General features: G+C 55.1%; 2 protein-coding genes across 2 annotated transcripts; one reads left to right on the plus strand and one right to left on the minus strand.

Annotated features, from left to right (window-relative positions):
- Positions 1-1,466: 1,466 nt before the first annotated feature.
- On the minus strand, positions 1,467-7,186 carry PIH1D1 (PIH1 domain containing 1). The gene is made up of 9 exons (XM_024238108.3): positions 6,695-7,186; positions 5,996-6,062; positions 4,663-4,842; positions 3,192-3,253; positions 3,015-3,096; positions 2,510-2,639; positions 2,193-2,268; positions 1,719-1,862; positions 1,467-1,591 (listed from the first exon to the last, which is right to left on the minus strand). The coding sequence occupies exons 1-9, from the start codon at positions 6,782-6,784 to the stop codon at positions 1,550-1,552; spliced, it is 873 nt and encodes a 290-aa protein (XP_024093876.1). The 5' UTR covers positions 6,785-7,186; the 3' UTR covers positions 1,467-1,549.
- A 1,138-nt stretch (positions 7,187-8,324) lies between these two features.
- On the plus strand, positions 8,325-27,199 carry ALDH16A1 (aldehyde dehydrogenase 16 family member A1). Its single transcript, XM_002829553.6, has 17 exons — positions 8,325-8,615; positions 14,792-14,894; positions 15,263-15,389; positions 15,982-16,160; positions 17,128-17,205; positions 18,182-18,363; positions 18,447-18,599; positions 19,135-19,320; positions 19,693-19,788; positions 19,966-20,102; positions 20,256-20,361; positions 20,471-20,601; positions 22,276-22,443; positions 22,617-22,818; positions 24,545-24,730; positions 25,030-25,152; positions 26,468-27,199. The coding sequence occupies exons 1-17, from the start codon at positions 8,526-8,528 to the stop codon at positions 26,627-26,629; spliced, it is 2,409 nt and encodes an 802-aa protein (XP_002829599.3). The 5' UTR covers positions 8,325-8,525; the 3' UTR covers positions 26,630-27,199.
- Positions 27,200-27,888: the final 689 nt, after the last annotated feature.

The raw sequence follows: 27,888 nt of genomic DNA on the forward strand, positions 1-27,888 counted from the left end.
TTGGGTGATCCGCCCACCTTGGCCTCCCAAAGTGCTGGGATTACAGGTGTGAGCCGCTGTGCCTGGCCTCAACAATCACTTATTAACTCAAGACATATTTATCAAGGCAGGGCACTCCTGTAATCCCAGCACTTTGAGAGGCTGAGGAGGGCTGATCACTTGAGCTCAGGAGTTCGAGACCAGCCTGGGCAACAGATGGAGACCCCGTCTCTATAAAAAATATTTAAAAATTAGCTGGGCATGGTGGCACCTGTAGTCCCAGCTACTTGGGAGGCTGAGGTGCAACCATCACTTGAACTCAGGAGGTTGCAGAGTGAGTCAGGATTGCACCACTGCACTCCAGTGTGGGCCTAAGAGCCAGACTCTGTCAAAAAAAAAAAAAGAAAGAGAGAAAGGAAGGAAGGAAAGAAGGAAAAGAAAAGAAAGAAAGAAACTTCTGCAGATGTACTAGGAAGAGGATACAAAGTAGCAGGAACAGCAGAAACTAAGAGATGGGGGAAAATGGGTGTGGTCAGGACACTGTTCAGTATGACTAGGCTCCAGTTAGAGGAAGAGGTCAAAACTAGGCTGGGCACAGCGGCTCACGCCTGTAATCCCAGTATTTGGGGAGGCCACAGCAGGAGGATCACTTGAGGCCAAGAACTCAAGACCAACCTGGGCAACATAGCAAGACCCCATCTCTAAAAAAAATGCAAAAAAGAAAATTAGCTGGGCACAGTGGTGCATGCCTGTCATCCTAGCTACTCAGAGGCTGATGTGGGAGGATCACTTGAACCCAGGAGTTCCAGGCTGCAGTGAGCTATATGATTGCACCACTGCACTCCAATGACAGAGTGAGACTCCAATGACAGAGTGAGACCCTGTTTTTTTTTTTGTTTTTTTTTTTGACACGGAGTTTCGCTCTTGTAGCCCAGACTGGAGTGCAATGGCACGATCTTAGCTCACTGCAACCTCCGCCTCAGCCTCCCGAGTAGCTGGGATTACAGGCTTGTGCCACCATGCCCGGCTAATTTTTGTATTTTTAGTAGAGACCGGGTTTCACCATCATGTTGGCCAGGCTAGTCTCGAACTCCTGACCTCAGGTGATCCACCTGCCTTGGCCTCCCAAAGTGCTAGGATTACAGGTGTGAACCACCGCGCCTGACGACCCTGTCTTTTAAACATAAAAGTGAGCCATGACCCAGGGCTCAGATCACACAGAGCCTTGAGTGCTTGGCTGAGGGGCTTGGACCTTCTCCCAGGGCGGCTGGGTAGCCACAGGAGGGCTGTGAAGAGGGAAAGTGCAGGGCCAGCTGTGGGGCCTGGGGAGGACTAACAAGGGGAGACTGGTGGCCAGGAGGCTTCAGGGAGGATCCAGGGGGAAGGACGAGGCCTGAGCTGGGGCGTGACCTCTATAGGACTGGAGGGGCACAGCCCAATGTTCCTCTTCCCTCCCAACACCCACATATACCCAGTCAGAGACAGAACAAAGGCAAAAATCTTTTATTTCAACTTTAGAGAAGCCAGCAGCCTCTTCTCCACATCTCAGAAGCACAGGGAGACACCCTGATCAAGAAGGCACCGGCAGAAGCGGCATGGCCACCATTAATTGCTGAGAAGACAGAGCAAAGAAAATAAGGATCCAGGACCCAGAAGTCCAGCTCCCAGCCCCCCTCCCCCAGAGCCAGAGTCCAGGCCCCCACAATGTCCTAGCTTCCCCAAACCCCTCCCCCAGGCACCTTTCTCTTCCGGTGGAAGGCTGCCTTGCTCTCATGAGAGTTGATCTGCAGTGGGATATAGGCGTCTAGATGATACAGCTGCTGGGGGCCCCCCATCAACAGGCGGTTCTCCCCGATCTCCAGTGACAGCCCCAGGGCTCCATCCTGGAGAGGTGGCAGAATCAGGTCACCCTCCCCAGCAACAGGAGGATCACCTGGACCAGGCATGGTAGCCTCACGCGCTGGGAAACTACATTTGAAGGGTCTAATCTCCCAGGGAAGAGGCAGAAGACAGCAATTACAAGTCTCAACGACCGAGCGCTTACAGTCCCTTGGGCGCCCTCAGGACAGCACCGGAAGGTGGCCTGTGGGCCTCCTGGCAGAGAGGACGCAGCTGACAAGTCCAGCAACAACCCCTTGTCACTCTCGCTCAGAGACAGTCCCTGACCCTTCCAGACCTCATTCCCCTGTTCTGGTCCAGCGGGCAAAACTCACCAGTTTAGGGAGGTCAATTTCGGCCAAGAGGAGGTCAGGGGCTTCCAGCCACAGTTTCAGGTGAGGCTTTTCAGGGCTGAGAAGGAACAAGGTCCAGGGCTGAACACAGCTGCCAGGTCTTTGCCTGGCGTGCTGTTTGTTCCCTTTCTCCCTCCAACCAGCCCTATTGCCTCAGGACGCCTTCCCAGTCAGGAGTTCTCTCTCCTCCCTCTCTCAGTGCCCAGGGCCCCAGGGCATCACCCAGTGTGGGAGGATGGAGAGAGGGATTCCCAAGAGCGTTGAGGAAACATCAGACCGGGGATCTACCGAAGGCCCACCCTGACTCAGCTCTCCCGGGGGCGGGCGTGTACAGGTCCCCCAGCTCCTGGATCCGAGGACGCTGCTGCGAGCGGATGTTCTGCTGCGAGATGGAGCCCATGAATGGCCGGTTCTTCATCATGCGCCATTCTGAGGGTCAGGAGCGCCGTCAAACATCGTACAGGTCAGGGTTCCCTTTGCTCTCTCAGGAGGCCTTGCACAGCCAAGAGCCTCCCGGGATAGGCTCCACCGGGTTACCAGGACTCTTGGGATGTGACCACACCCCCAGGCTTGGCTCCAGGAAGCCCGCCCACCTTAGTCACGCCCGTCCCACGATATGCCCCAATAAAACCCACCCCTGGAGATGTTCCTGGCCCCGCCCCTTCAGGGCGTCCAGACTCCACCCCCTCCTAGTAGCACAGACTCCAGGACACCCTGCCCAAGCCAGCCCCTCCTCTCCCAGGGGTGTTCTCCAAACCGCTCCCGGCTCCACTCTTTCCCGAGGGCCCAGGACCTGCCCCTCACCCGGATTCAGCTGCAAGTTGTATTTGTCCTCAAGGCCCTCCCTGGCGATGGTGATCACGAGCTCCCGCAAGAAATCGCTGTTCTGGGGTGACAGAGAGGGGGGAAAAGACAGGCGGTGGAGGGGAGGGTAGGGGGAGAGACCCCTGCCCAGGCCTCACCCGCAGCCCCGCCCCCAACCTGCATCCTCCGGTAGAAGTCGCTGTTGACAGCTACGTCGTAGGCGGTACATCCCTGGCCTTCTGCGGGGAGAAAAAGGGGGTGAGGAACCCCCAGCCCTCAGCAGGAAGCCCACAGCCCAGACCCAGACAGAGAAGAAACATTCAGGGACAACGGCCGTAAGAAGCAGAGACAGAGAAATAAGGAAGTGAGAGCTGGGCACTCACTTTCGGCTCTGGACTCTCCGCCCAGCCTCCTCCCCGGCCTCGTATCTCCTGTCCATCAGTGTGATGTCACTAGAGTTGACCCTATCCCTCCCCTGCTCACAGCTCTCCTCTGGCTCCCCAGTGCTCCCAAGTGAAGGTCTGAGCCCCGCAAGCCTGGCGTTGGAGACCCTGTGTGGTCTGCCCCTCCCACCTCTGGAGAAGACCTCATTCTTCTAGCAACCTCGGCCCACTGAATTTCTTTCAGTCACCCTCCATTACTGGCTGATCCAATCCAATCATTCTCTCCCAGCTCTGAGCAGCTCTACCTAGAACCTTGTTCTGTCTTTGCCTGCTGAACTCCTCTTGTTCCTTCAAATCTTATCCCACACCCTCTCCTCCAGAAAGCCTTCCTGACCCCTTCATGTGGATGACGAGCCCTCTCAAGGCTGTGCTGGGTGCCCCCCTCCAAAGCAGTGTGAATCACACCCTACTGATACTGCATCCATCTCCTGGAGCCCCACCCATGACAGCAGGTTTCTGGAACGTGGAATGTGCATTTCATAGGTCCTTATTCCCCGGGGCACTGCCTAGAGCTTGGTCCCAGAAAGCTTCAAGAGACATATTGAAAAAAGGATATAGAGGCAGAAACAGGGACAGAGGTGAGGCAAGACAGAGATGGAGAAAGGGGAGAAGGGCAGAGGAGAAAACAGGATGAAAGAGAGAGCCGCAGGCTGGGCGCAGTGGCTCACACCTGTAACCCCAGCACTTTGGGAGGCTGAGGCGGTGGATCACCTGAGGTCAGGAGTCTGAGATCAGCCAGGCCAACATGGCAAAACCAAGTCTCTATTAAAAATACAAAAGTTAGCTGGGTGTGATGGAGCACGCCTGTAATCCCAGCTGCTTGGGAGGCTGAGACAGGAGAATCGTCTGAACCTGGGCAATAAGAGCGAAACTCCATCTCAAAAAAAAAAAAAGAAAAGAAAAAAGGAGAGAGCGGGCTCAGGACTAAAGCCAGGAGATCCGCTAATGCACGAAGAGCACTCTGCCCAGGCCTCCCAGCCCTGGAGTGGGGCATCGAAAAGTACCAGCCTGGCCAGGTGGCAGAACCAGGACTGCCCAGGTGTGGGATGTCCAGGGCACTAGAGATCTACCATAGAGAAAAGAATCAGATCGAGGAGCCAGATCTTCAGGAGCTGAGGGAGGAGGGTCCTGGGCCCAGGATTCTTGGGTTCTAGGGAAGAAGGGGCCTAGTGGGCCAGACTCCTGGGTCCTCTGAGGGCACTGACTTGCATCCAGTTCTGCATGAGGCTCTCCCAGACTCATGGGGATGCGAAACCCAGCTTGGTCCTCCTCTAGCATCTGAAGCAGCTCCTCCTCGGTCACGTCGGCAGGAGGAGGGATAGAGGACGAGTGGCAGATGTTGATGAAAACCTTCCCTTCTGAGGAGTTGGTCTTTATGCAGAAACCTGGTGGGAGTGGGTTAGTCATGACAATCCTTTTCTGCACAAGTCCCAGTCCCCATCCATTCTCTCCAGGCTCTGTCTCTTTTCCTTTTGCCCTGTCCCCCTTTTTCTGGGTCTGTTCCACTCCCCACCTCTGAGATCCCTCACTCCTATTTTTTTTCATTTTTGAGACAGACTCTCACTCTGTCACCCAGGCTGGAGTGCAGTGGCATGATCTCGGCTCACTGCAACCTCCACCTCCCAGGTTCAAGCAATTCTCATGCTTCAGCCTCCCAAGTAGCTGGGATTATAGGCGCCCACCACCACACCCAGCTAATTTTCGTATTTTTAGCAGAGATGGAGTTTCACCATGTTGGCCAGGCTGATCTCAAACTCCTGCCCTCAGGTGATCCTCCGGCCTTGGCCTCCCAAAGTGCTGGGATTACACATGTGAGCCACTGCGCCCGGCCCCCTCTCTTCTTTGTTTTCTGCATGTTTGTTTTTTGAGACAGGGTCTCACTGTGTCACCCAGGCTGGAGTGCAGTGGTATGATCTTGGCTCACTGCAGTCTCTTCCACCTGGCTCAAGTGAGGCTCCCACCTCAGCCTCGTGAGTAGCTATGACTACAGGCACGCACCCACCAAGCCCAGCTAATTTTGTTTATTTTTAGTAGAGATGAGGTCTCACTATGTTGCACAGGCTGGTCTTGAACGCCTGGCCTCAAGCAATCCTTCCGCCTCGGTCTCCCAAAGGGATGGAATTACAGATGTGAGCTGCTGTGCCCAGCCTCTCTTCCTATCTTTGTTGTTGTTGTTTGTTTCGTTTTGTTTTTGAGACACAGTCTCGCTCTGTCGCCCAGGTTGCAGTACAGTGGTGCGATCTCTGCCCACTGCAACTTCTGCCTCCTGGGTTCCAGCAATTCTCCTGTCTCAGCCTCCCCAGTAGCTGGGACTACAGGCACGTGCCACTGCACCTGGCCTCTTCCTATCTCTGATTCTCTGGCCCCCTACCTACTCCTACTCTGTCCTCCAACTCCTTTCTGTCCTAGGATGATCGCTGTGGGTGTCTGCTCACCCCACCCCCACCCCAGGCCTTTATTTTCGTGTCTCTTTCCTTCCCCCTCTCTCTGTCTTCTCCCTGGGTCTCCTGTCCCTCTCTCTCCAGTGTCCTTTCTCACCAGGCTGAGGCTGGATTTGTGTCGATTCTGGTCTGGTTGTCTGGGCTTGCTGGAGCTCCTTCGAGGCCTGTATAAAGGAAAACTACCTCCAGGCTTGGAGTCTGTGCCATCAGACCCCTCATTTGTTCCTCAAATGGAGCAATTCTTATGCATGACAGCTGTGGATAACGTGAGAAATTAGATGGTTTAGGTCCCCTTTCTCCTTTGAGAACTAGAAAAATAACCCCAACCCCACTCCCATTTCTTTTTTTTTTTTTTTTGAGATGGAGTCTTGCTCTGTCGCCCAGGCTGGAGTGCAGTGCTGCGGTCTCGACTTATTGCAAGCTTCGCCTCCCGGATTCACGCCATTCTCCTGCCTCAGCCTCTCCAGTAGCTAGGACTACAGGTGCCTGCCACCATGCCCAGCTAATTTTTTGTATTTTTAGTAAAGACGGGGTTTCACCGTGTTAGCCAGGATGGTCTCGATCTCCTGACCTCGTGATCCGCCCGCCTCGGCCTCCCAAAGTGCCGGGATTACAGGTGTGAGCCACCGCACCCGGCCCCCCACTCCCATTTCTTAGCAAACTTGAAGCCCATCAACCTCAATTCCCCAAGGCCCGGTTCCCGCCTTAGTGCATTCTGGGAACTGTAGTCCCATCTTTGAGCACCCCGCCAAAATCCCCGAATACTCAAGGATCCAGGGGTCTGGTCACTGTGCACCTGCAGCAGCAGCTCCTCAAATCGCGCCGAATCAGCACCGATCACCTCCGCCTCGCTTAGCTCCAGTCCCAGCAGCTTCGGGTTCGCCATGGCCCTGGGAAAGAGATCTAGGCGTCCTCGAGACCCTCAACGTGGGGAACTTTGCCCAGAATCTGAACCCCAGTGCCTGCTCTGGCCCTCAATCGACTCCGGATACCTACTATCCTGTTCAAAAACCTAAGACTAGCCTAAGACTACAATTCCATTCAAGACCGAACACCATCGTCAAATCCGTTGGGAACATGTGTCTCTATATGCACTACTCTCCATCCTACGTGCCGACTGTAAATGAAGCCACACTTCCGGTCTATCCGTAAACACAGGACTGGAGTACGCCACACTTCCGAGTACCCCAATGTTCATTCACAAGCTGGTATCGCGTTATCGACAAGCCAGTATCGCGTTATCGACAAGCCACGCCCCTCGCATCAATCAAAAATAAACCCCAAGGCAGATCCCTAAATGCCACACTTCCTGTATCTATGAAAGCCACACTTCCGGCTGGGCGCTGTGGCTCCTGCCGGTAGTCCCAGCACTTTGGGAGGCCAGGGCAAGAGGATCGCTTGAGTCCAGGAGTTCGAAACCAGCTTGGGCAATACAACGAGATAACGTCCCACATCCCATCTCTTTAAAAAAAAAAAAAAAAGGGCCAGACTTACACTCTTTCCACAACCAAAACTGGCCCCCTTACTTTGCAGTGAAGGTTGCATTTTCAAAACCTTAATCTCAATGTCCATCCTAAAAGGTACCCTTTTTATCTTTGAATTATCACTTCCTGCCAGCTCTAGATCCTAGTAGGTCCAGATCTAGACCCCTAGTAAATATAATTAGAACTAAAAGCTGCACTTTGAGGCTGGGAGGCCGAGGTAGGAGGATCGCTTGAGCCCAGGAGTTCGAGACCATCCTGAGCAACATAGCAAGATCCTGTCTCTACAAAAAAAAAATTAGCCAGGCTTGATGGCATGTGCCTGTAGTCCCAGCTACTGTGCAGGCTGACGCAGGAGTAATGTTTAAACCCGAAAAGTCGAGGCGACAGTAAGCCATGATCGGACCACTGCACTCCGGCCTGGGCGACAGAGGGAGACCCTGTCTCAAGAAAATAAAAGGTAAAACAAATAAAACGTGCACTTCCTGCTACTATAAAACACTGGGAAGACGCATCAATAGGACGACCCCTTTTTTTTATTACTATTTTTTTTTAGACAGGTCTCCCTTTGCTACCCAGGCTGGAGTGCAGTGGCGCGATCTCGGCTCACTGAAATGTACACCTCCTGGGTTCCAGTGATTCTCCCGCCTCAGCCTCTTGAGTAGCTGAGATTACAGGCGCGCACCACCACAGCTCGGCTAATGTTTGTATTTTTAGTAGAGACGGGGTTTCACCATACTGGTCAGGCTGGTATCGAACTCCCGACCTCAGGTGATCCGCCCGCCTCGGCCTCCCAAAGTGCTGGGATTACAGCCAAGAGCCATCGTGCACGGCCACGCCGATCCTTCTAAATCCAGAGCCCTCCTAACTATTCGCAAAGTACCTACATCGCCGGCTCCCCTTCCTCCCCGTTTTAAGCAGTGCGCATGCTCCTAAATACGCTTCCCCGTGGGGGACGTAGGCGGGGCCATCGGGTCCTAAGGCAAAAAGCGTGGGCGTGGCTGCTCTCTGTATCTTCAAGCCCCACCCCATTCCCATTAGACCCGCCCCTTTGGGCTGGAACGGGAGGTGTCGCTCTTCGGACCTCAAGGTTCCCCTTAACACAGAGCGCCCCGCAGTCTTCGCGGAAAGCGTTCCGGGTAGGCTATGGCTGCGACGCGTGCAGGGCCCCGCGCCCGCGAGATCTTCACCTCGCTGGAGTACGGACCGGTGCCGGAGAGCCACGCATGCGCACTGGTGAGAGCCTGCCCAGCCGGCGTTGCCCACTGCGTTCCCCGGGCCTGGGCGCCCGGTTTTTCGCGCGGAGTCCCGTCATCCACTGCGGTAGCTCAGCCGCTCCGCCTCTCTCAGTCCCCGTGATTCCCGCCGCCCAATAGGATCGCGCCCTGTAAGACGCTCCCTTGAGCCTTGGCGGTGGCAGCCTTTTAGTCTGTTCCCATCTTCCCCAGTGGTTCTCTTGCCTCTTGATCCTGAACTCCTCGTGGTGTTTCTGCGGTTTTCCTGAACTCCTCTAGACGCTCTCGTGATTCCTCAGGGTCCCCTCAGAACCTGACGCCACCCACCAGACCTCTTAGGATTCCTGTGAGGCTCCGGTGACCCACAACCCCCATTGTCTTTCCACGACTCTTCAAAATATCCTATGGCTTCCATGGGCCTCCAGAGCACCCCAGACCTCCTGAGGGACTCCCTTCATCCCTTTTATTACCCAGAGAGCTTCAGAAGTTCCATGGAGCCCCCGTGATCCCATAGAACCCCTCGATACTCGTGGGGTTCATGTGACCTTATGGGAACTCTCAGGAGCCTAGAATACATCAGGACTTCCGGTTTGGAGTTGTATTTTTTTTTTTTTTTTTTGATCCAGGGTCTCACTCTGTCGCCCAAACTGAAGTGCAGTGGCGCTATCACACCACTGCAGCCTCAACCTCCTGGGCTCAAGCCATCCTCTCAGCTCAGCCCCCCAAGTAACTGGGACCAGAGACGCACGCCACCACTCCCAGCTAATATTTGTACTTTTTCTAGAGACAAGGTTTCAGCATGTTGGCCAAGCTGGTCTCGAACTCCTGGCCTCAAGTAATCCACCCACCTCGACTTCCCAAAGTGTTGGGATTACAGGCATGAGCCACAGCACCCAGCCACATCAGGACTTCCTGTAATTACTTATGGCCCCTCACAATACCCTCACAGTGCTCCTATGATCTCTCTAGCTCTCAGAATGTCACATAGGGTTCCCATGATTGTTCAGGAACCCCTGAAGTCCTCGTGAGGGTCCCATGATCCCCTGGGGGTCCTCAGAACCTCCCTGGGACTCCCATCATCCCTCAGAGGACCCCAGAACCCTCGTGGGGTTCCTGCAAATAAGTAGGGCGCCTCGAACTTTCTGTCGTTTCCCCAGGCACTCTCAGAATTCCCTCACGGGGCTCTCATGATCCCCCAGGGTCCCCCAGCACCCAGGCGAGAGGAGCTTAGGCTTCTTTGAGGGGGAGGGCAGGAGGCCAGAGAAATGGTCCAAGTGGAAGGAACTGGATCAGAACTCTGGCACAGCCTAGCACTTGGGGAGGCCAAGACGGACAGATCGTCTGAGCTCAGGAATTTGAGACCAGCCTGGGCAACATAGTGAAACCTCGTCTCTACTAAAATACAAAACACTGGGCCAGGCATGGTGGCTCAGACTTGTAATCCCAGCACTTTGGGAGTCCGAGGTGGGCGGATCACCTGAGGTCAGGAGTTCGAGACCAGCCTGGCCAACACGGTGATACCCCGTCTCTACTAAAATACAAAAATTACCTGAGCGTAGTGCTGTTTGCCTGTAATCCTAGCTACTTGGGAGGCTGAGGTGGGAGAATTGCTTGAATCCAGGAGGCGGAGGTTGCAGTAAGCTGAGATTGCACCACTGCACTCCAGCCTGGGCAATGGAGCAAGACTCTGTCTCCAAAAAAAAATACAAAAATGGCTGGGCGCAGTGGTTCACACCTGTAATCCCAGCGCTTTGGGAGGCTGAGGTGGGCGGATCATGAGGTCAGGAGTTCGAGACCAGCCTGGCCAAGATGGTGAAACCCCATCTCTACTAAAAATACAAAAAATTAGCTGGGTGTGGTGGCAGGCGCCTGTAATCCCAGCTACTTGGGAGGCTGAGGCAGGAGAATCGCTTGAACCCAGGAGGTGGAGGTTGCAATGAGCCAAGACCACACCACTGCACTCCAGTGTGGGCGACAAGAGCAAAACTCCATCTCAAAAAAAAAAAAAGGAAACAGAAAACGAAAGATTAACCGAGGATGGCGGCACACACCTGTAGTCCCAGCTACCCGGGAGGCTGAGGTGGGAGGATCACCTGAGCCTGGGAGGTGCAGTGATCATACCACTGAACTCCAGCCTGGGTGATAGAATGAGACCCTGTCCCCCCTGAAAAAAAAAAGAAGTTGAGGCCAGGCAAGTGGCTCACACCTGTAATCCCAGCAGTTTGGGAGACCAAGGCAGGAGGATCACTTGCACCTAGGAGTTTGAGACCAGCCTGGGCAACATGGTGAGGCCCTATCTCCATTAATATAAAAATAAAACATAAAAAGTGAAGCTGAGACTTGGACTTGAGCCCTTGCATTTCAGACCCATGGTCTTGCCTACACCAGCAAAGTTCTCAACCATACAGTCTCTGGGCCAGACTCAACCAACAAACATGTTTTCTTCAGCCTGAACTTTATTTTTTTTTTAATGTGAAATGCTGGACAATTGATTCCATGTAAACATCCGGGAGGTCCTCTTGAAAATAAAATTCCAAAATGTGTCAACATTTGGCTCAACTTCCCTGACAAAAGTCATCTGGAACCAATAGCTCCTGTCTTTTCCATGAATTGTAAGCTCCTCTTCTCATCCAGGCCCTCTTCTCAGGCCTCCTGGAACCCTCCGGACATTCTTTTGGAATTTTGTTTTTCTTTTGGGGGAAAACTTTCCAACTTCCACAGAATAATTAGCATTTATTTTGAACTCCTATTTACCCATCACTCTGCTTCAACCATCATCAACATTTATCCCAGTGCTGTTTCCTTCTGTATTTTCTTTGGAGTAATTTAAACAAATCTCGGATGTCACAGTATTTTCCTATAAATATTTGAATCCTTTCTTCTAACAGATAAGGACTTATTTTGTTACAAAACTACCATGGTTTGTTACCACACTTAACATTAAGTCATTCTTTTTGTTTTTTGTTTGTTTGTTTGAGAGAGGACCTTACTCTGTCGCCCAGGCTAGCGTTCAGTAGCGTTCATAGCTCACTGCAGCCTGAAACTCTGGGGCCCAAGCAATCCTCCTACCCAGCCTCCTGACTAGCTGAGACTACAGGTGTGCATCACCATGACTGGCAAATTTTTTATTTTTATTTTTTTTAGAGATGCGGTCTTGCTGTGTCTGTCCAGACTAGTCTCAAACTCCTCAGCTCAAGCAATCCTCCCGTCTCAGCGTGGGAAAGTGCAGGGATTGCAGATGTGAGCTACCATGCCCAGCCAACAGTCATTATTTAATGTCATCTGATGCCCAGTTCATGTTCAAATACTCCTGACTTTCTCACAGATGTCTCTTTCCCTGTGGGCGTTTGAGTTTGGAACTTCTAAGTAACTTTTTTCCTTTAAAGAGAAAGGAGAAGCCAGGCACAGTGGCTCATGCTTGTAATCCCAGCACTTTGGGAGGCCGAGGCGAGTGGATCACCTGAGGCCAGGAGTTCGAGACCAGCCTGGCCAACATGGTAAAAACCCATCTCTACTAGAAATATATAAATTAGGCCGGGTGCGGTGGCTCACGCCTGTAATCCCAGCACTTTGGGAGGCCGAGGTGGGTGGATCACGAGGTCAAGAGATCGAGACCATCCTGGCTAACACGGTGAAACCCCGTCTCTACTAAAAATACAAAAAAAATTAGCCGGGCGTGGTGGCGGGCGCCTGTAGTCCCAGCTACTCGGGAGCCTGAGGCAGGAGAATGGCGTGAACCCGGGAGGCGGAGCTTGCGGTGAGCCGAGATTGTGCCACTGCACTCCAGCCTGGGCGACAGAGCAGACTCCGTCTCAAAAAAAAAAAAGAAATATATAAATTAGCTGGGCGTGGTGGCGGCCGCTTATAATCCCAGCTACTTGGGAGGCTGAGGCAGGAGAATCACTTGAACCCAGGAGGCGGAGGTTGCAGTGAGCTGAGATCGCACAATTGCACTCCAGCCTGGGAGACAAGAGCAAGACTCCGTCTCAAAAAAAAAAGGAAAGAAGGGCCAGTAAGAGAAAAATCAGGAATATGTGACATCAGAGACGCTAGGGGAGTCTGTAGAAGGAGAAAGTGAGCAGTGTGCTTTGGATTTAGCAGCAGGGAAGATGTGACCAGGATGAGAAAGAAATATGGAAGAGAAGGCTGGGCACAGTGGCTCACGCCTGTAATCCCAGCACTTTGGGAGGCCGAGGCGGGCAGATCACGAGATCAGGAGATCGAGACCATCCTGGCTAACACAGTGAAACCCCGTCTCTACTAAAAATACAAAAAAATTAGCCGGGCGTGGTGGCGGGCGCCTGTAGTCCCAGCTACTCGGGAGCCTGAGGCAGGAGAATGGCGTGAACCCGGGAGACGGAGCTTGCAGTGAGCAGAGATCACACCACTGCACTCCAGCCTGGGCGACAGAGCAAGACTCTGTCTCAAACACACAGAAAAAAAAAAAAAGAAAGAAAGAAATATGGAGGAGATGTGGTGAGTGAGATGCAGTAAAAAAAAATTTTTTTTTTTTTTTTTACACATGAAAAAATGCTCACCATCACTGGCCATCAGAGAAATGCAAATCAAAACCACAATGAGATACCATCTCACACCAGTTAGAATGGCAATCATTAAAAAGTCAGGAAACAACAGGTGCTGGAGAGGATGTGGAGAAATAGGAACACTTTTACACTGTTGGTGGGACTGTAAACTAGTTCAACCCTTGTGGAAGTCAGTGTGGCGATTCCTCAGGGATCTAGAACTAGAAATTCCATTTGACCTGGCCATCCCATTACTGGGTATATACCCAAAGGACTATAAATCATGCTGCTATAAAGACACATGCACACGTATGTTTATTGCGGCACTATTCACAATAGCAAGGACTTGGAACCAACCCAAATGTCCAACAATGATAGACTGGATTAAGAAAATGTGGCACATATACACCATGGAATACTATGCAGCCATAAAAAATGATGAGTTCATGTCCTTTGTAGGGACATGGATGAAATTGGAAATCGTCATTCTCAGTAAACTATCGCAAGAACAAAAAACCAAACACCGCATATTCTCACTCATAGGTGGGAATTGAACAATGAGAACACATGGACACAGGAAGGGGAACATCACACACTGGGGACTGTTGTGGGGTGGGGGGAGGGGGGAGGGATGGCATTGGGAGATATACCTAATGCTAGATGACGAGTTAGTGGGTGCAGCACACCAGCATGGCACATGTATACATATGTAACTAACCTGCACATTGCGCACATGTACCCTTAAACCTAAAGTATAATAATAATAAATTTAAAAAAAAAAATTTTTTTTTTTTTGAGACAGAGCCTTGCTCTGTTACTCAGGCTGGAGTGCAGTGGCGTGATCTTGGCTTCCTGCAGCCTCCACCTCCTGGGCTCAAGTGATCCTCCCACCTCAGCCTCCCAGGTAGCTGGGACTACAGGCACTCACCACCACACCCGGCTAACTTTTTGTATTTTTTGTAGAGATGAGCTTTCAACCATGTTGCCCAGGCTGGTCTTGAACACCTAGGCTCAGCCCACCTTGGCCTCCCAAAGTGGACTCCAAATAGGCGCCACTGTTGTGGCACCAGCCCAAGGACTCAGTTGAGACCCTAATTGAATGAATTAAAGATGTTGACACGTCCATAATCCCAGCACTTTGGGAGGCCAAGGCAGGCAGATCACTTGAGGTCAGGAGTTGAAGACCAGCCTAACCAACATGGTGAAACCCCGTCTCTACTAAAAATACAAAAACAAAATTAGCCGGGTGTGGTGGCGGGCGCCTGTAGTCCCAGCTGCTCAGGAGATTGAGGCTGGAGAATGGCGTGAACCCAGGAGACGGAGCTTGCTGTGAGCCGAGATTGTGCCACTGCACTCCAGCCTGGGTGACAGAGCGAGACTCAGTCTCAAAAAAAAAAAGAAACAATCTTCTAGAACTAGAGTGGTGATGGTTACACAACACTGTAAATGCACAGAATGCCACTAAACTGCTGAACTGTACACTTTGAAATGCTGTATTTTACCACAAACTTTTTTTTTTTAAAGCAATAGGAGGAAAAGAATTAGCTGATGGGGCAGAGGGAGACAGATGTCCCCTCCTAGAGGATTCTGGGTAGGGGTTGAACTGCCTCAGCTCCTCCCGAACCCCTTTCCAAACTGTCTCTACCTCCCCCAGGCCTGGCTGGACACCCAGGACCGGTGCTTGGGCCACTGTGTGAATGGGAAGTGGTTAAAGCCTGAACACAGGAATTCAGTGCCTTGCCAGGATCCCATCACAGGTACGAGATGTCCCCCAGTCATTAGTGGAAGGGAGGTATCTGTGCCCTCTAGCCCTACCCACCAACACCCATTCCCCTTGCCTAGGGCCCTGAGGGCAGGAAGCAGCTGGTGGTGGGAGAGGGGCTGTGATGTCTGGTTCCTTCTGAAACCAGTCACCCTAATTATGGTGCCGGGTCTCTGTGGAGGCTTTGTGAGACTGCTGTCTGAAAATTCTTCCTTGCTCTGGAGGTGATCATAACCATGACCCAGCAGAGAATGGGGACCAGCTTTACACCCTTGGGCTGATCCAGGCTCCAAAAATCTCAGCCCCCTCCAGATATGACATGGGCTACTCCTCCCGTCTGAGTCCCCCCACTTTTCTCCCCAGGAGAGAACTTGGCCAGTTGCCTGCAGGCACAAGCTGAGGATGTGGCTGCAGCCGTGGAGGCAGCCAGGATGGCATTTAAGAGCTGGAGTGCGCAGCCTGGCGTCGTCCGGGCCCAGCACCTGACCAGGTGATGCAGCTGAGGTGTGGACCCCGGGAGGCGGGGACCCCCAGCATCCACTCGAGACCATGGGAACAAAGGCTATTTCCCAAGATCCCACTGAATTAATTTGCAGCTAAAGCTCAGATTCCCAGTATGTGCTGGAGGCAGTAGTGGCCGAAACATGCATCCGTTGTCCACTATTCACTGGGACTAGAAGCAGCAAAGCCTCTATTTCCCACCACATTCTTGGAGCGCATTGGGGCTCCATTTCTCAGCAGTTCACTGGGGCTGGTGAAGCCCCTAAATCCATTTCCTAGCTGCTTTGGGGGCAGCTAGAGACAAAAATTCCATTTCCCAAAATGCACTTGAGTTAGAAGCTAAGATTCAATTTCCCAAAAGCTTCAGGGATTTCCGGCAGCCAAGACCTTTACACAGCATCCTTAGGGTTTGTGTTTCCAGGACTATAATTCTCATAAATCTTCACTGCCCTCTGCCTCAGGTAAAGGTGGGGCTGCCTCAGGGGCTCATGGGGATTGTAGTCCAGGTATATAGGAGCAGCCCAGGACTCTGTGAGGCTGAGGGCCGTTGGAAAATGAGCACCCTCTTGCTTTCTCCACAGGCTGGCCAAGGTGATCCAGAAGCACCAGCGGCTGCTGTGGACCCTGGAATCCCTGGTGACTGGGCGGGCTGTTCGAGAGGTTCGAGAGGGGGATGTCCAGCTGGCCCAGCAGCTGCTCCACTACTATGCAATCCAGGCATCCACCCAGGAGGAGGCACTGGCAGGCTGGGAGCCCATGGGTGAGACCCTGGAGACCCTAGCCCTGTGCTCCCACATGACCCAGCAGTGCTAGCTCCAGTCCCTTCATTCTTTTTCTTTTAGACAGAGTTTCGCTCTTGCCCAGGCTGGAGTGCAGTGGCGCGATCTCAGCTCACTGTAACCTCCGCCTCCTGGGTTCAAGTGATTCTCCTGCCTCAGCCTCCTGAGTAGCTGGAATTACAGGCACCCACCACCACACCTGGCTAATTGTTGTATTTTTGTTAGAGAAGAGGGGTCTCACCAGGTTGGTCAGGCTGGTCTCAAACTCCTAACCTCAGATGATTCACCTGCCTTGCCGTCCCAAAGTGCTGGGATTACAGGCATGAGCCACCGCACCCGGTCCCCTCATTCTTTTTCTTTTGTTTTTGTTTTTTTCTTTTTCAGACAGGGTCTTTCTCTGTCACCCTGGCTGGAGTACAGTGGTGCAATTATAGCTCACTGATACCTCGACCTCCTGGGCTCAAAATCCTCCCACCTCAGCCTCCCAAGTAACTGGGACTACAACCATGCACCACCACGCCTGACTAGTTTTTTGGGTTTTTTTTTCTTTTTGAGTTGGAGTTTCGCTCTTTGTTGCCCAGGCTGGAGTGCAGTGGTGCAATCTCGGCTCACCGGAACCTCCACCTCCCAGGTTCAAGTAATTCTCCTGCTTCAGCCTCCCAAGTAGCTGCGACTACAGGCATGCACCACCACGCCTGGCTAATTTTGTATTTTTAGTGGAGATGGGGTTTTTCCATGTTGGTCAGGCTGGTCTCGAACTTCCCGCCTCAGGTGATCCGCCCACCTCGGCCTCCCAAAGCGCTGAGATTACAGGCGTGAGCCACCACGCCCAGCCATTTTTTTTTTTTTTTTTTTTTTTAATGTAGCCATGGGGTCTCACCATGTGGCCCAGGCTGGACTTAAACTCCTAGCCTCAAGGGATCCTCTCGCCTCATTTTTTTCTTACAGGAGTAATTGGCCTCATCCTGCCACCCACATTCTCCTTCCTTGAGATGATGTGGAGGATTTGCCCTGCCCTGGCTGTGGGTAAATGATGGCCTGGGGGGTCCTGACTCTTGGGTCTGAGAAAGGAGGGGATTGTGGGGCCCAAACTCCAGAGTCTGAGAGACAAGGGGGCTGGAGGCCTGGACTCTGTGGAAGGATTCTGTGGGAGGAGGGGCTGCGGGTCTGAACTCCTAGGTCTGAGGGAGGAGGGGCTGGGGTCTGGACTCCTGGGTCTGAGGGAGGAGGGGCTGGGGTCTGGACTCCTGGGTCTGAGGGAGGAGCAGCTGGGGTCTGGACTCCTGGGTCTGAGGGAGGAGGGGCTGGGGGCCTGGACTCCTGGGTCTGTCGGAGGAGGGGCTGGGGCCTGGACTCCTGGGTCTGAGGGACGAGGGGCTGGGGTCTGGACTCCTGGGTCTGAGGGAGGAGGGGCTGGGGTCTGGACTCCTGGGTCTGAGGGAGGAAGGGCTGGGGTCTGGACTCCTGGGTCTGAGGGAGGAGGGGCTTGGGTCTGGACTCCTGGGTCTGAGGGAGGAGGGGCTGGGGTCTGGACTCCTGGGTCTGAGGGAGGAGGGGCTGGGGTCTGGACTCCTGGGTCTGAGGGAGGAGGGGCTGGGGTCTGGACTCCTGGGTCTGAGGGAGGAGGGGCTGCGGGTCTGGATTCCTGGGTCTGAGGGAGGAGCGGCTGGGGTCTGGACTCCTGGGTCTGAGGGAGGAGGGGCTGGGGTCTAGACTCCTGGGTCTGAGGGAGGAGCGGCTGGGGTCTGGACTCCTGGGTCTGAGGGAGGAGGGGCTGGGGGTCTGGACTCCTGGGTCTGAGGGAGGAGGGGCTGGGGACCTGGACTCCTGGGTCTGAGGGAGGAGGAGCTGGGGCCTGGACTCCTGGGTCTGTCGGAGGAGGGGCTGGGGGCCTGGACTCCTGGGTCTGAGGGAGGAGGGGCTGGGACCTGGACTCCTGAGTCTGTCGGAGGAGGGGCTGGGGCCTGGACTCCTGAGTCTTTGAGCTGCTCCGCTTCCCCAGGCTGCACCGTGGTGGCCCTCGTGCCCCCAGCCTCCCCGACGCCCCTCCTCCTGGCCCAGCTGTCAGGGGAGCTAGGCCCATTCCCAGGAATCGTGAATGTCATCAGTGGCCCTGTCTCCCTGGTGCCCGTCCTGGCCTCCCAGCCTGGAATTCAGAAGGTGGCCTTCTGCGGAGCCCTGGAGGTACCTTCAGGACAGGGGTTGTGGTGGAACACGGCTGGAGGCTGCAAGGCTCCTCCTGCGGCTGAACTGGGGGGGGTCCCTAGGAAGGGCGTGCCCTTCGACGGAGCCTGGCGGGCGAGTGTGCGGAGCTGGGCCTGGCGCTGGGGACGGAGTCACTGCTGCTGCTGACGGACACAGCGGACATAGACTCGGCCGTGGAGGGTGTTGTGGACGCCGCCTGGTCTGACCGCGGCCCGGTGAGACCCGTGCACTCCTGTCCCCTCATACCCTGGAGGCTGTTGGTGTCTGTCTCCAGTCCTCGGGGTCCTGAGTCTCTCTTCATTTTATTTTATTTTATTTTATTTATTTATTTTGAGACGGAGTTTCACTCTTGTCGCCCAGGCTGGAGTGCAATGGCGCGATTTCGGCTCACTGCAACCTCTGCCTCCCGGGTTCAAGTGATTCTCCTGCCTCAGTCTCCCGAGTAGCTGGGATTACAGGTGGGCACCACCATGCCTGGCGAATTTATGTATTTTTAGTAGAGACGGGGTTTCACCATATTGGCCAGGCTGGTCTCAAACTCCTGACCTCAGGTGATCCACCCACTTCGGCCTCCCAAAGTGCTGGGATTGCAGGCGTGAGCCACCGCATCCGGCCTCTCTGTTCTTTAGGACTCTGTTGATTCATCTGAGTGTCCGTGTCCCTAGTTTTCCAGCCTCTGTCTTCACTCTTCAGATCACCAACTTGCTAGAGTGCAATGGTGTGATCGCCTGATGCCGCTTTTCCTCACAGGGTGGCCTCAGGCTCCTCATCCAGGAGTCTGTGTGGGATGAAGCCATGAGACGGCTGCAGGAGCGGATGGGGCGGCTTCGGAGTGGCCGAGGGCTGGATGGGGCCGTGGACATGGGGGCCCGGGGGGCTGCCGCATGTGACCTGGTCCAGCGCTTTGTGCATGAGGCCCAGAGCCAGGGGGCACAGGTGAGGCAGGGGGCAGAGACTTGAGGGTGTCAGGGGAGGAGAGGCCTGGAGACCCAGCTCCTGGGTCCGAGGGAGGAGGGAGCTGGGCGTGGACAACTGGGTCTGAGGAAAGAGGGGCTGGGAGCCTGGACTCCTGGGTCTGAAGGAGGAGGGGCTGGGGCCTGGATTCCTGGGTCTGAGGGAGGAGGGGCTGGGTCCTGGATTCCTGGGTCTGAGGGAGGAGAGGCTGGGGGTCTAGACTCCTGGGTCTGAGGGAGGAGGGGCTGGGGGCCTGGACTCCTGGGTCTGAGGGAGGAGGGGCTGGGGGCCTGGAGTCCTCGGTCTCAGCAGGAAGGGACTAGAAGTCGACTTCTAGATCATTTCTCTCCCTAGGTGTTCCAGGCTGGCGATGTGCCTTCAGAACGCCCATTCTATCCCCCAACCTTGGTCTCCAACCTTCCCCCAGCCTCCCCATGTGCCCAGGTGGAGGTGAGACCCTTAAGGCTGCAGAGCTCCTACCCACCGCCAGCCAAGGGCAGCAGCTCCGTGCCTGGGGAAGCCCCTGGGGTGACCGTGTGACCTGGGCGTGGGGGCTGCTGCCTGCTCTAGGCTCCTTCCCTGGTGGGTGGGCCCTGGAGGGCTGAGCCTCCCGGTCACCCCTTGCAGGTGCCGTGGCCTGTGGTCGTGGCCTCCCCCTTCCGCACAGCCAAGGAGGCACTGTTGGTGGCCAACGGGACGCCCCGCGGGGGCAGCGCCAGTGTGTGGAGCGAGAGGCTGGGGCAGGCGCTGGAGCTGGGCTATGGGTCAGTCTGCATGGCCCGGGCACCACTCCTCTCCTCATTCTTCCCGTCTTCATCTCCCTTCTCTCTGGGTCGCTCCCCGCGCCTTTAACTCACCCCTCTCCCAGCCTGCCACTGTCTGTTTTCCTCTGTCGGATATCTCCATCTTCCCCACAGGCTGCAGGTGGGCACTGTCTGGATCAACGCCCACGGCCTCAGAGACCCTTCGGTGCCCACAGGCGGCTGCAAGGAGAGTGGGTGTTCCTGGCACGGGGGCCCAGACGTGAGCACATCCCCTCCCCGTCACCAGCCCCCACCCCGTCCCGTGCCCTTGACACTTGCACCCGGCCTCACGTGCCCCTTGCATCCTCTTGACACTGTCCCCCTCACAGGGGCTGTATGAGTATCTGCGGCCCTCAGGGACCCCTGCCCGGCTGTCCTGCCTCTCCAAGAACCTGAACTATGACACCTTTGGCCTCGCTGTTCCCTCAACCCTGCCGGCTGGGCCTGAAATAAGGCCCAGGTGAGTCGTTGGGGGCCAGTGGTCTGGGAGTGTGAACGGGGAGAGGGGAATTGATGCCTGTTTCCCCGTGGACTGGAGGGCTGGCGCGAGGTCCGTCCAAGCCGTCTCATAGTCCTGCTGAGTACCACACTGTAGCCTCACACTTTCCCCACCCCAGGCCTGCTGAGACTCTCAGCTCTGCCCCACGAATGTCTGTGCTCTCCCAGAAACTCATGGGTCTAGGAGCTTGGGGTCCCCCAGAGGCTCACGGGAGCAGAAGCTTGGGGTCCCCCAGAGGCTCATGGGAGCAGGAGCTTGGGGTCCCCCAGAGGCTCATGGGAGCAGAAGGAGTAGGAGCTTAGGGTCGCCCAGAGGCTCATGGGAGCAGTTTAGGGTCCCCCAGAGGTTCATGGGAACAGGATTTTGGGGTCCCCCAGAGGCTCATAGGAGCAGAAGCTTGGGATCTCCCAGAGGCTCATGGGAGCAGAAGCTTGGGGTCCTCCAGAGGCTCATGGGAGCAGGAGCTTGGGGTCCCCCAGAGGCTAATGGGAGCAGAAGGAGTAGGAGCTTAGGGTCGCCCAGAGGCTCATGGGAGCAGTTTAGGGTCCCCTAGAGGTTCATGGGAACAGGATTTTGGGGTCCCCCAGAGGCTCAAGGGAGCAGGAGTTTAGGGTCCCCAGAGGCTCATGGGAGCAGAAGCTTGGTATCTCCCAGAGGCTCATGGGAGCAGAAACTCGGGGTCCCCCAAGAGGCTCATGGGAGCAGGAGTTTAAGGTCCCCCCAGAGACTCAAGGGAGCAGTTTAGGGTCTACCAGAGGCTCATGGGAGCAGGAGCTTAGGGTCCCCCAGAGGCTCATGGAGCAGGAACTTAGGGTCCCCCAGAGGCTCACGGGAGCAGAAGCTTTGGGTCCTCTGGGGCTCATGGGAACAGGAATTTGGGGTGCCCCACAGGCTTATGAGAGCAGTTTAGGGTCTGCCAGAGGCTCATGGGAGTAGGAGTTTAGGGTCCCCCAGAGGCTCATGGGAGCAGGAGTTTTTTTTGTTTGTTTGTTTGTTTGAGACGGAGTCTCGCTGTCGCCCAGGCTGGAGTGCAGTGGCGCGATCTCCGCTCACTGCAGGCTCCGCCTCCTGGGGTTCACGCCATTCTCTTGCCTCAGCCTCCCGAGTAGCTGGGACTACAGGCGCCCACCACCTCGTCTGGCTAATTTTTTGTATTTTTAGTAGAGATGGGGTTTCACCATGTTAGCCAGGATGGTCTCGATCTCCTGACCTCATGATCTGCCCACCTCGGCCTCCCAAAGTGCTGGGATTACAGGCGTGAGCCACCACGCCTGGCCTGGGAGCAGGAGTTTAGGGTACCCAGAGGCTCATGGGAACGGGTTTGGGGTCCCCCAGAGGCTCATGGGAGCAGAAACTTGAGTCCTCCAGAGGCTCATGGGAGCAGGAATTTGGGGTTCCCCAGAGGCTCATGGGAGCAGTTTAAGATCCCCCAGAGGTTCATGGGAGCTGGAGTTTAGGGTCCCCCAGTGAATCATGGGAGCAGGACTTTAGGGTCCCCCAGAGGCTCATGGGAACAGGGGTTTGGTGTGCCCCAGAGGCTCACAGGAGCCGAGGCGGTCTTCCCAGTGGGGTAGAGCATAGGGTCTGAGCAGATTGAGGCCCCAGGACTCCTCCTCATGTCCCACCCTACTCCAGCCCAGCACCCCCCTATGGGCTCTTCGTTGGGGGCCGTTTCCAGGCTCCGGGGGCCCGAAGCTCCAGGCCCATCCAGGATTCGTCTGGCAACCTCCATGGCTACGTGGCTGAGGGTGGAGCCAAGGACATCCGAGGTGCTGTGGAGGCCGCTCACCAGGCTTTCCCTGGGTAAGGGGTCACACGGGAAAGCCCAAGGGTCATGGTGTGGCAGAGGGGAGCCTGCCCCCAGCAGTTGGTGCACTGGGAGGCTGGGCCCCAGGGTAGGGGCTGTGGACAGAGGTGGGGTGTCAGGAGAGCCAAGACCAGGATGCTGACCCCCACTGTGCACTGTCTGCCCACAGCTGGGCAGGCCAGTCCCCAGGAGCCCGGGCATCCCTGCTGTGGGCCCTGGCGGCTGCACTGGAGCGCCGGAAGTCTACCCTGGCCTCGAGGCTAGAGAGGCAGGGAGTGGAGCTCAAGGCTGCGGAGGCGGAGGTGGAGCTGAGTGCAAGGCGACTTCGGGCATGGGGGGCCCGGGCGCAGGCCCAAGGCCACACCCTGCAGGTGAAGGGTCTGTGGGCACGTGGGCGAGCTGGGCAGGTGGGGTGGGGCTCAGACCAGAGGCTGTGAGATAAGCCAGGCTTGGAATTCGGGCCCAGCCCCACCGCCTTCCACGGCAGGATCATCAGCAAGTGGCTTCACCTCTCCCTACCTCAATCCCTCATCTGTACAGTGAGTGGGTACACAACCCGCCTCGTAGAGTAGTGCTCGCCAGATGATGGATAGCGACCCATTCCTGGACCCTAAAATCAATTTAGTAGGCTGTTAGGCGGTTCTCGAATTGCTCTGAAGAAACACCTGGGGGCGCGATGGCTCACGCCTGTAATCCCAGCACTTTGGGAGGCCGAGGCGGGTGGATCACGAGGTCAGGAGATCGAGACCAGCCTGGGCAACACGGTGAAACCCAGTCTCTACTAAAAATACAAAAAATTAGCTGGGTATGGTGGTGGGCACTTGTAGTCCCAGCTACTCAGGAGGCTGAGGCAGGAAAATTGCTTGAACCCAGGAGGCAGTGGTTGCCGTGAGCCGAGATCGTGCCACTGCACTCCAGCCTCGGTGACAGAGCAAGACCTTGTGTCACAAAAAAAAAAAAAAAAAAAAAAAACACACCTGGCCAGGCATGGTGGCTCACGCCTGTAATCCTAGCACTTTGGGAGGCAAAAGTGGGTGGGTCGCTTGAGGCCAGGAGTTTGAAACCAGCCTGGGCAACACAGTGAAACCCTGTCTCCACAAAAAATAGAAAAATTAGCTGGGCGTATTGGCACTAGTCTCCCTCTGGCACCCAGCTGGAGTGCAGTGCCACGATGATGGCTCACTGCAGCCTCAACCTCCGGGGTCCAAGTGAGCCTCCCACCTCAGCCTCCTGAGTATCTGGGATCACAGGCACACACCAGCACACATGACTGGGTGTTTTTGTATTTTTGCAGAGACAAGAGACTCGCCATGTTTGCCCAGGCTGATCTTGAACTCCTAGCTTCAAATGATCCGCCTGTCTTGACCTCCTAAAGTGCTGGGATTACAGGTGTGAACCACTGCGCCCGGCCTTCTTTTTTTTTTTTTTTTATTTTACTTTAGTTCTGGGATACATGTGCAGAACGCGCAGGCTTGTTACATAGGGATGCGCATGCCATGGTGGTTTGCTGCACCTATTGACCTGTCCTCTAAGTTCCCTCCCCTTGCCTCTCACCCCCCAACACCATATTTATTTTTAACAAAAGAAAATAGGCCAGGCGCAGTGGCTCACGCCTGTAATCTCAGCACTTTGGGAGGCCGAGGTGGGCAGATCACAAGGTCAGGAGATTGAGATCATCCTGGCTAACACAGTGAAACCCCGTCTCTACTAAATATACAAAAAAAAAAAAAAATTAGCCGGGCATGGTGGCAGATGCCTGTAGTCCCAGCTACTCAGGAGACTGAGGCAGGAGAATGGCGTGAACCCAGGAGGTGGAGGTTGCAGTGAGCCAAGACTGCGCTACTGCACTCCAGCCTGGGCGACAGAGAGAGACTCTGTCTCAAAAAAAAAGAAAAGGCGGTTGTGCAGGATGTTTCTCACCGCCCGAACCCCCACGGAATGATTCACTTTGAGCAGCATCTGCGAAATGGCAGGGGCTTCCGCAATGCTGCGGTCTGGGCTAACACCAAGTGTTGGGGAGAAGATGGAGGAACTGGATCTCTCATTTACTGTGGGCGGGGCTCCCCTGCGCCACACTTGACCCGCCTGTCCCTGCAGGTGGCGGGGCTGAGAGGCCCTGTGCTGCGCCTGCGGGAGCCGCTGGGTGTGCTGGCTGTGGTGTGTCCGGACGAGTGGCCCCTGCTTGCCTTCGTGTCCCTGCTGGCTCCTGCCCTGGCCTACGGCAACACTGTGGTCATGGTGCCCAGCGCGGCCTGTCCTCTGCTGGCCCTGGAGGTCTGCCAGGTATAGCCCCCTGCCTTCCTGCTTCTCCTCCCCGTAGCCTCAGGGCAGCAGAAAAAGGTGCCCCAAAGTCAGCAGGAGCTTGGCTCTTACCACACCCTCAGTGGTACCCACGCTGCCCCCAGCCCCAGCATCCAAACCTTCACTCCTTGGGGACCCAGTGCCCATTCTTCACCCCAGGCCTGGGGCTTCCTCGTCCATGACCCCCCCGTCCCATTCCCTCCCGTGGCCACCCCCTGAATGCCCACTGCTTGCCCTGCCCCCACGGCCTTCCCAACCCTCCCACTCTCTCCATCCCCTAGGACATGGCCACCCTGTTCCCAGCAGGCCTGGCCAACGTGGTGACAGGAGACCAGGACCATCTGACCCGCTGCCTGGCCTTGCACCAGGACGTCCAGGCCATGTGGTATTTCGGATCGGCCCAGGTGCTCTTTGTTCTGTTTTGCCATCTTTGGCATCTCAAACTTCAAACAGGCTCCTCCTTTTCTGGAAACACAGCCCCGCCCTCTTAGAACGCCTGTTGCTAAGGGGAGAAACTCCTTGACAACAAGGTTTGGAGGCCCCGCCCTTAGGACTCCAGTTACTAAGGAAGAGGCTGACCTTAGCAACAAGGGCCTGAGAGCTGCCCAGCCCAAAGACCTCATCTGAGTGGACAGCCTGTTGCTAAGGACCACACCCTAGATTTGGAGGCCCACAGTCTACACTTTTTTTTTTTTTTTTTTGAGACAGAGCCTCACCCTGTCACCCAGATGCAATCATACCTCACTGCAGCCTCAACCTCTCAGGCTTAAGCCACCGTCCCACCTCAGCTTCCTGAGTAGCTGGGACCACAGGTGTGCACCACCATGCCTGGCTAATTTTTTTCTTTTGCAGAGACGGGTTTCTCTATGTTGGCCAAGCTGATCTTGAACGCCTGGGCTCAAGTGATCTGCCCGCCTCGGCCTCTCAAAGTGCTGGGATTACAGGTGTGAGCCAGCACAACTGGTTGAATCTACTCTTTTATTTATTTATTTATTTATTTATCTATTTATTTTTTGAGACAGAGTCTCACTCTGTCGTCCAGGCTGGAATACAGTGGCACGATCTTGGCTTACTGCAACCTCTGCCTCCCGGGTTCAAGTGATTCTCCTGCCTCCCAAGTAGCTGAGACTACAGGCACGCACCGCCATGCCCAGCTAATTGTTGGGGTTTTTTTTAGTAGAGATGGGGTTTCGCCATATTGGCCAGGCTGGTCTCGAACTCCTGACCTCGTGTGATCTGCCTGCCTGAGCCTCCCAAAATGCTGAGATTACAGGCGTGAGCCACTGTGCCCAACCAATTTTTACTTTTTAAACGGAGACGGGGTCTCGCCATATTGTCCAGGCTGGTCTCGAACTCCTGAACTCAAGCGATCCTCCCGCCTCAGCCACCCCAAGTGCTGGGATTACAGGAGCGAGTAACTGCACCCCACCGTCCACTCTCTTAAACTTCCTGTTGGTAACAGATGTGAACTTGTTGACAAGAGCCTTGGAGTCCGTTCCTTTCAACATGGGCTGTTAAGGGAGAGGAAATTCCCTAACCACTGGGTCAAATGCTTTTCCCTATCATCTGGAAGTTTTGCTTGGGAGGAGCTGGGCATTGTAGCTGCAGAGCCTGGGTCCAGCCTGAAGCCCCTCGTCACTAATAGTCTTCATCGTGGAGGAAGCAGGTGTTTAACAACAAGCCCGCAGAAGTGCTCACCCCCATCTCTCCCCGCCTCAGGGTTCCCAGTTTGTGGAGTGGGCCTCAGCAGGAAACCTCAAACCGGTGTGGGCGAGCAGGGGCTGCCCGCGGGCCTGGGACCAGGAGGCCGAGGGGGCAGGCCCAGAGCTGGGACTGCGAGCGGCGCGGACCAAGGCCCTGTGGCTGCCTATGGGGGACTGATGCCTGAGCGCCACCTACTGCATTTTGGACACCTCAGACCAAGGGGAGATGCACCCCACGGACACCTGGGACTTTCCCCTTCTGGTTCCTGTGTCCTCCAATAAAGTCTCTGACCAACCCTAGCTGTGCTTCTGCGAGAAGGAAGTGTGTAGCAGCTGGCAGATATGAGGCTTTTTTTTTTTTTTGAGACAACGTCTGGCTCTGTCACCCAGGCTGGAGCGCAGTGGCACAATCTCGGCCCACTGCAGCCTCGACCTCCGGAGCTCAAGGGATCCTCATGCCTCAGCCTCACATGTAGCTGGGGCCACAGACACACACCACCACACCTGGCTCGAGGCCATTTTAGTTCTGAGGTTGAGCAGCTCAGGAGCCGGCTCCAGCACAATGCTGTGTTTGTGAAACAGAGAAAGGGGAACCCCCGAGGACCCCAGACAGGGCCTTAGGACGCCCATATCTTCTTGTCTTCTCTGCCTGGTGGTTCTTGCTCTCTGGTTTTCTCTGCCTTTTCATGGCCCCGGAATCCATATGCAGTAAAGGAACTCTCTGGAATAAAATTAAAGTCCTCCTATATGACTTTTGTCAATTTCTATGATGTAAATGCTCCCACCGTGCCGGATTTCAAGTTACAGGCGATTAAACAACTGGCTGAGAGATCCTGAATTGTTAACAGGTCAGCTCCCGTGAGCCAATATGAGCCGCTTCAGCGCACCACTGCCTTAGGATTCTGGTTGTGGGTGGGTTTTTTTGGTTTGTTTTTTGTTTTTTTGAGACAGAGTCTCTCTGTCGCCCAGGCTGGAGTGCAGCGGGGCGATCTTGGCTCACTGCAACCTCCGCCTCCCAGGTTCAAGCGATTCTCCTGCCTCGGCCTCCAGAGTAGCTAGAATTACAGGCTCGCGCCACCACACCCAGATAATTTTTTGTATTTTTAGTAGAGACGGGGTTTCACCGTCTTGGCCAGGCTGGTTTCAAACTCCTGACCTCAAGCGGTCCGCCTGTCTCGGTCTCCCCAAAGTGCTAGGATTACAGACTTAAGCCACTGCGCACGACTGTTGATTTTTTAAATAAAGGATCTTGCTCTGTTTTTCAGGCTGTAATACAGAGGGGCCGTCACAGCTTACTGAACCCACCCTCGACCTCTTGGACTCAATCCTCCCACCTCGGCCGGGCGCGGTGGCTCACGCCTGTGATCCCAGCACTGTGGGAGGCCGAGGCGGGCGGATCACGAGGTCAGGAGATCGAGACCATCCTGGCTAACACGG

The sequence above is a fragment of the Pongo abelii genome, chromosome 20, assembly GCF_028885655.2.
Source record: "Pongo abelii isolate AG06213 chromosome 20, NHGRI_mPonAbe1-v2.0_pri, whole genome shotgun sequence".
NCBI classification, from domain to species: domain Eukaryota; kingdom Metazoa; phylum Chordata; class Mammalia; order Primates; family Hominidae; genus Pongo; species Pongo abelii.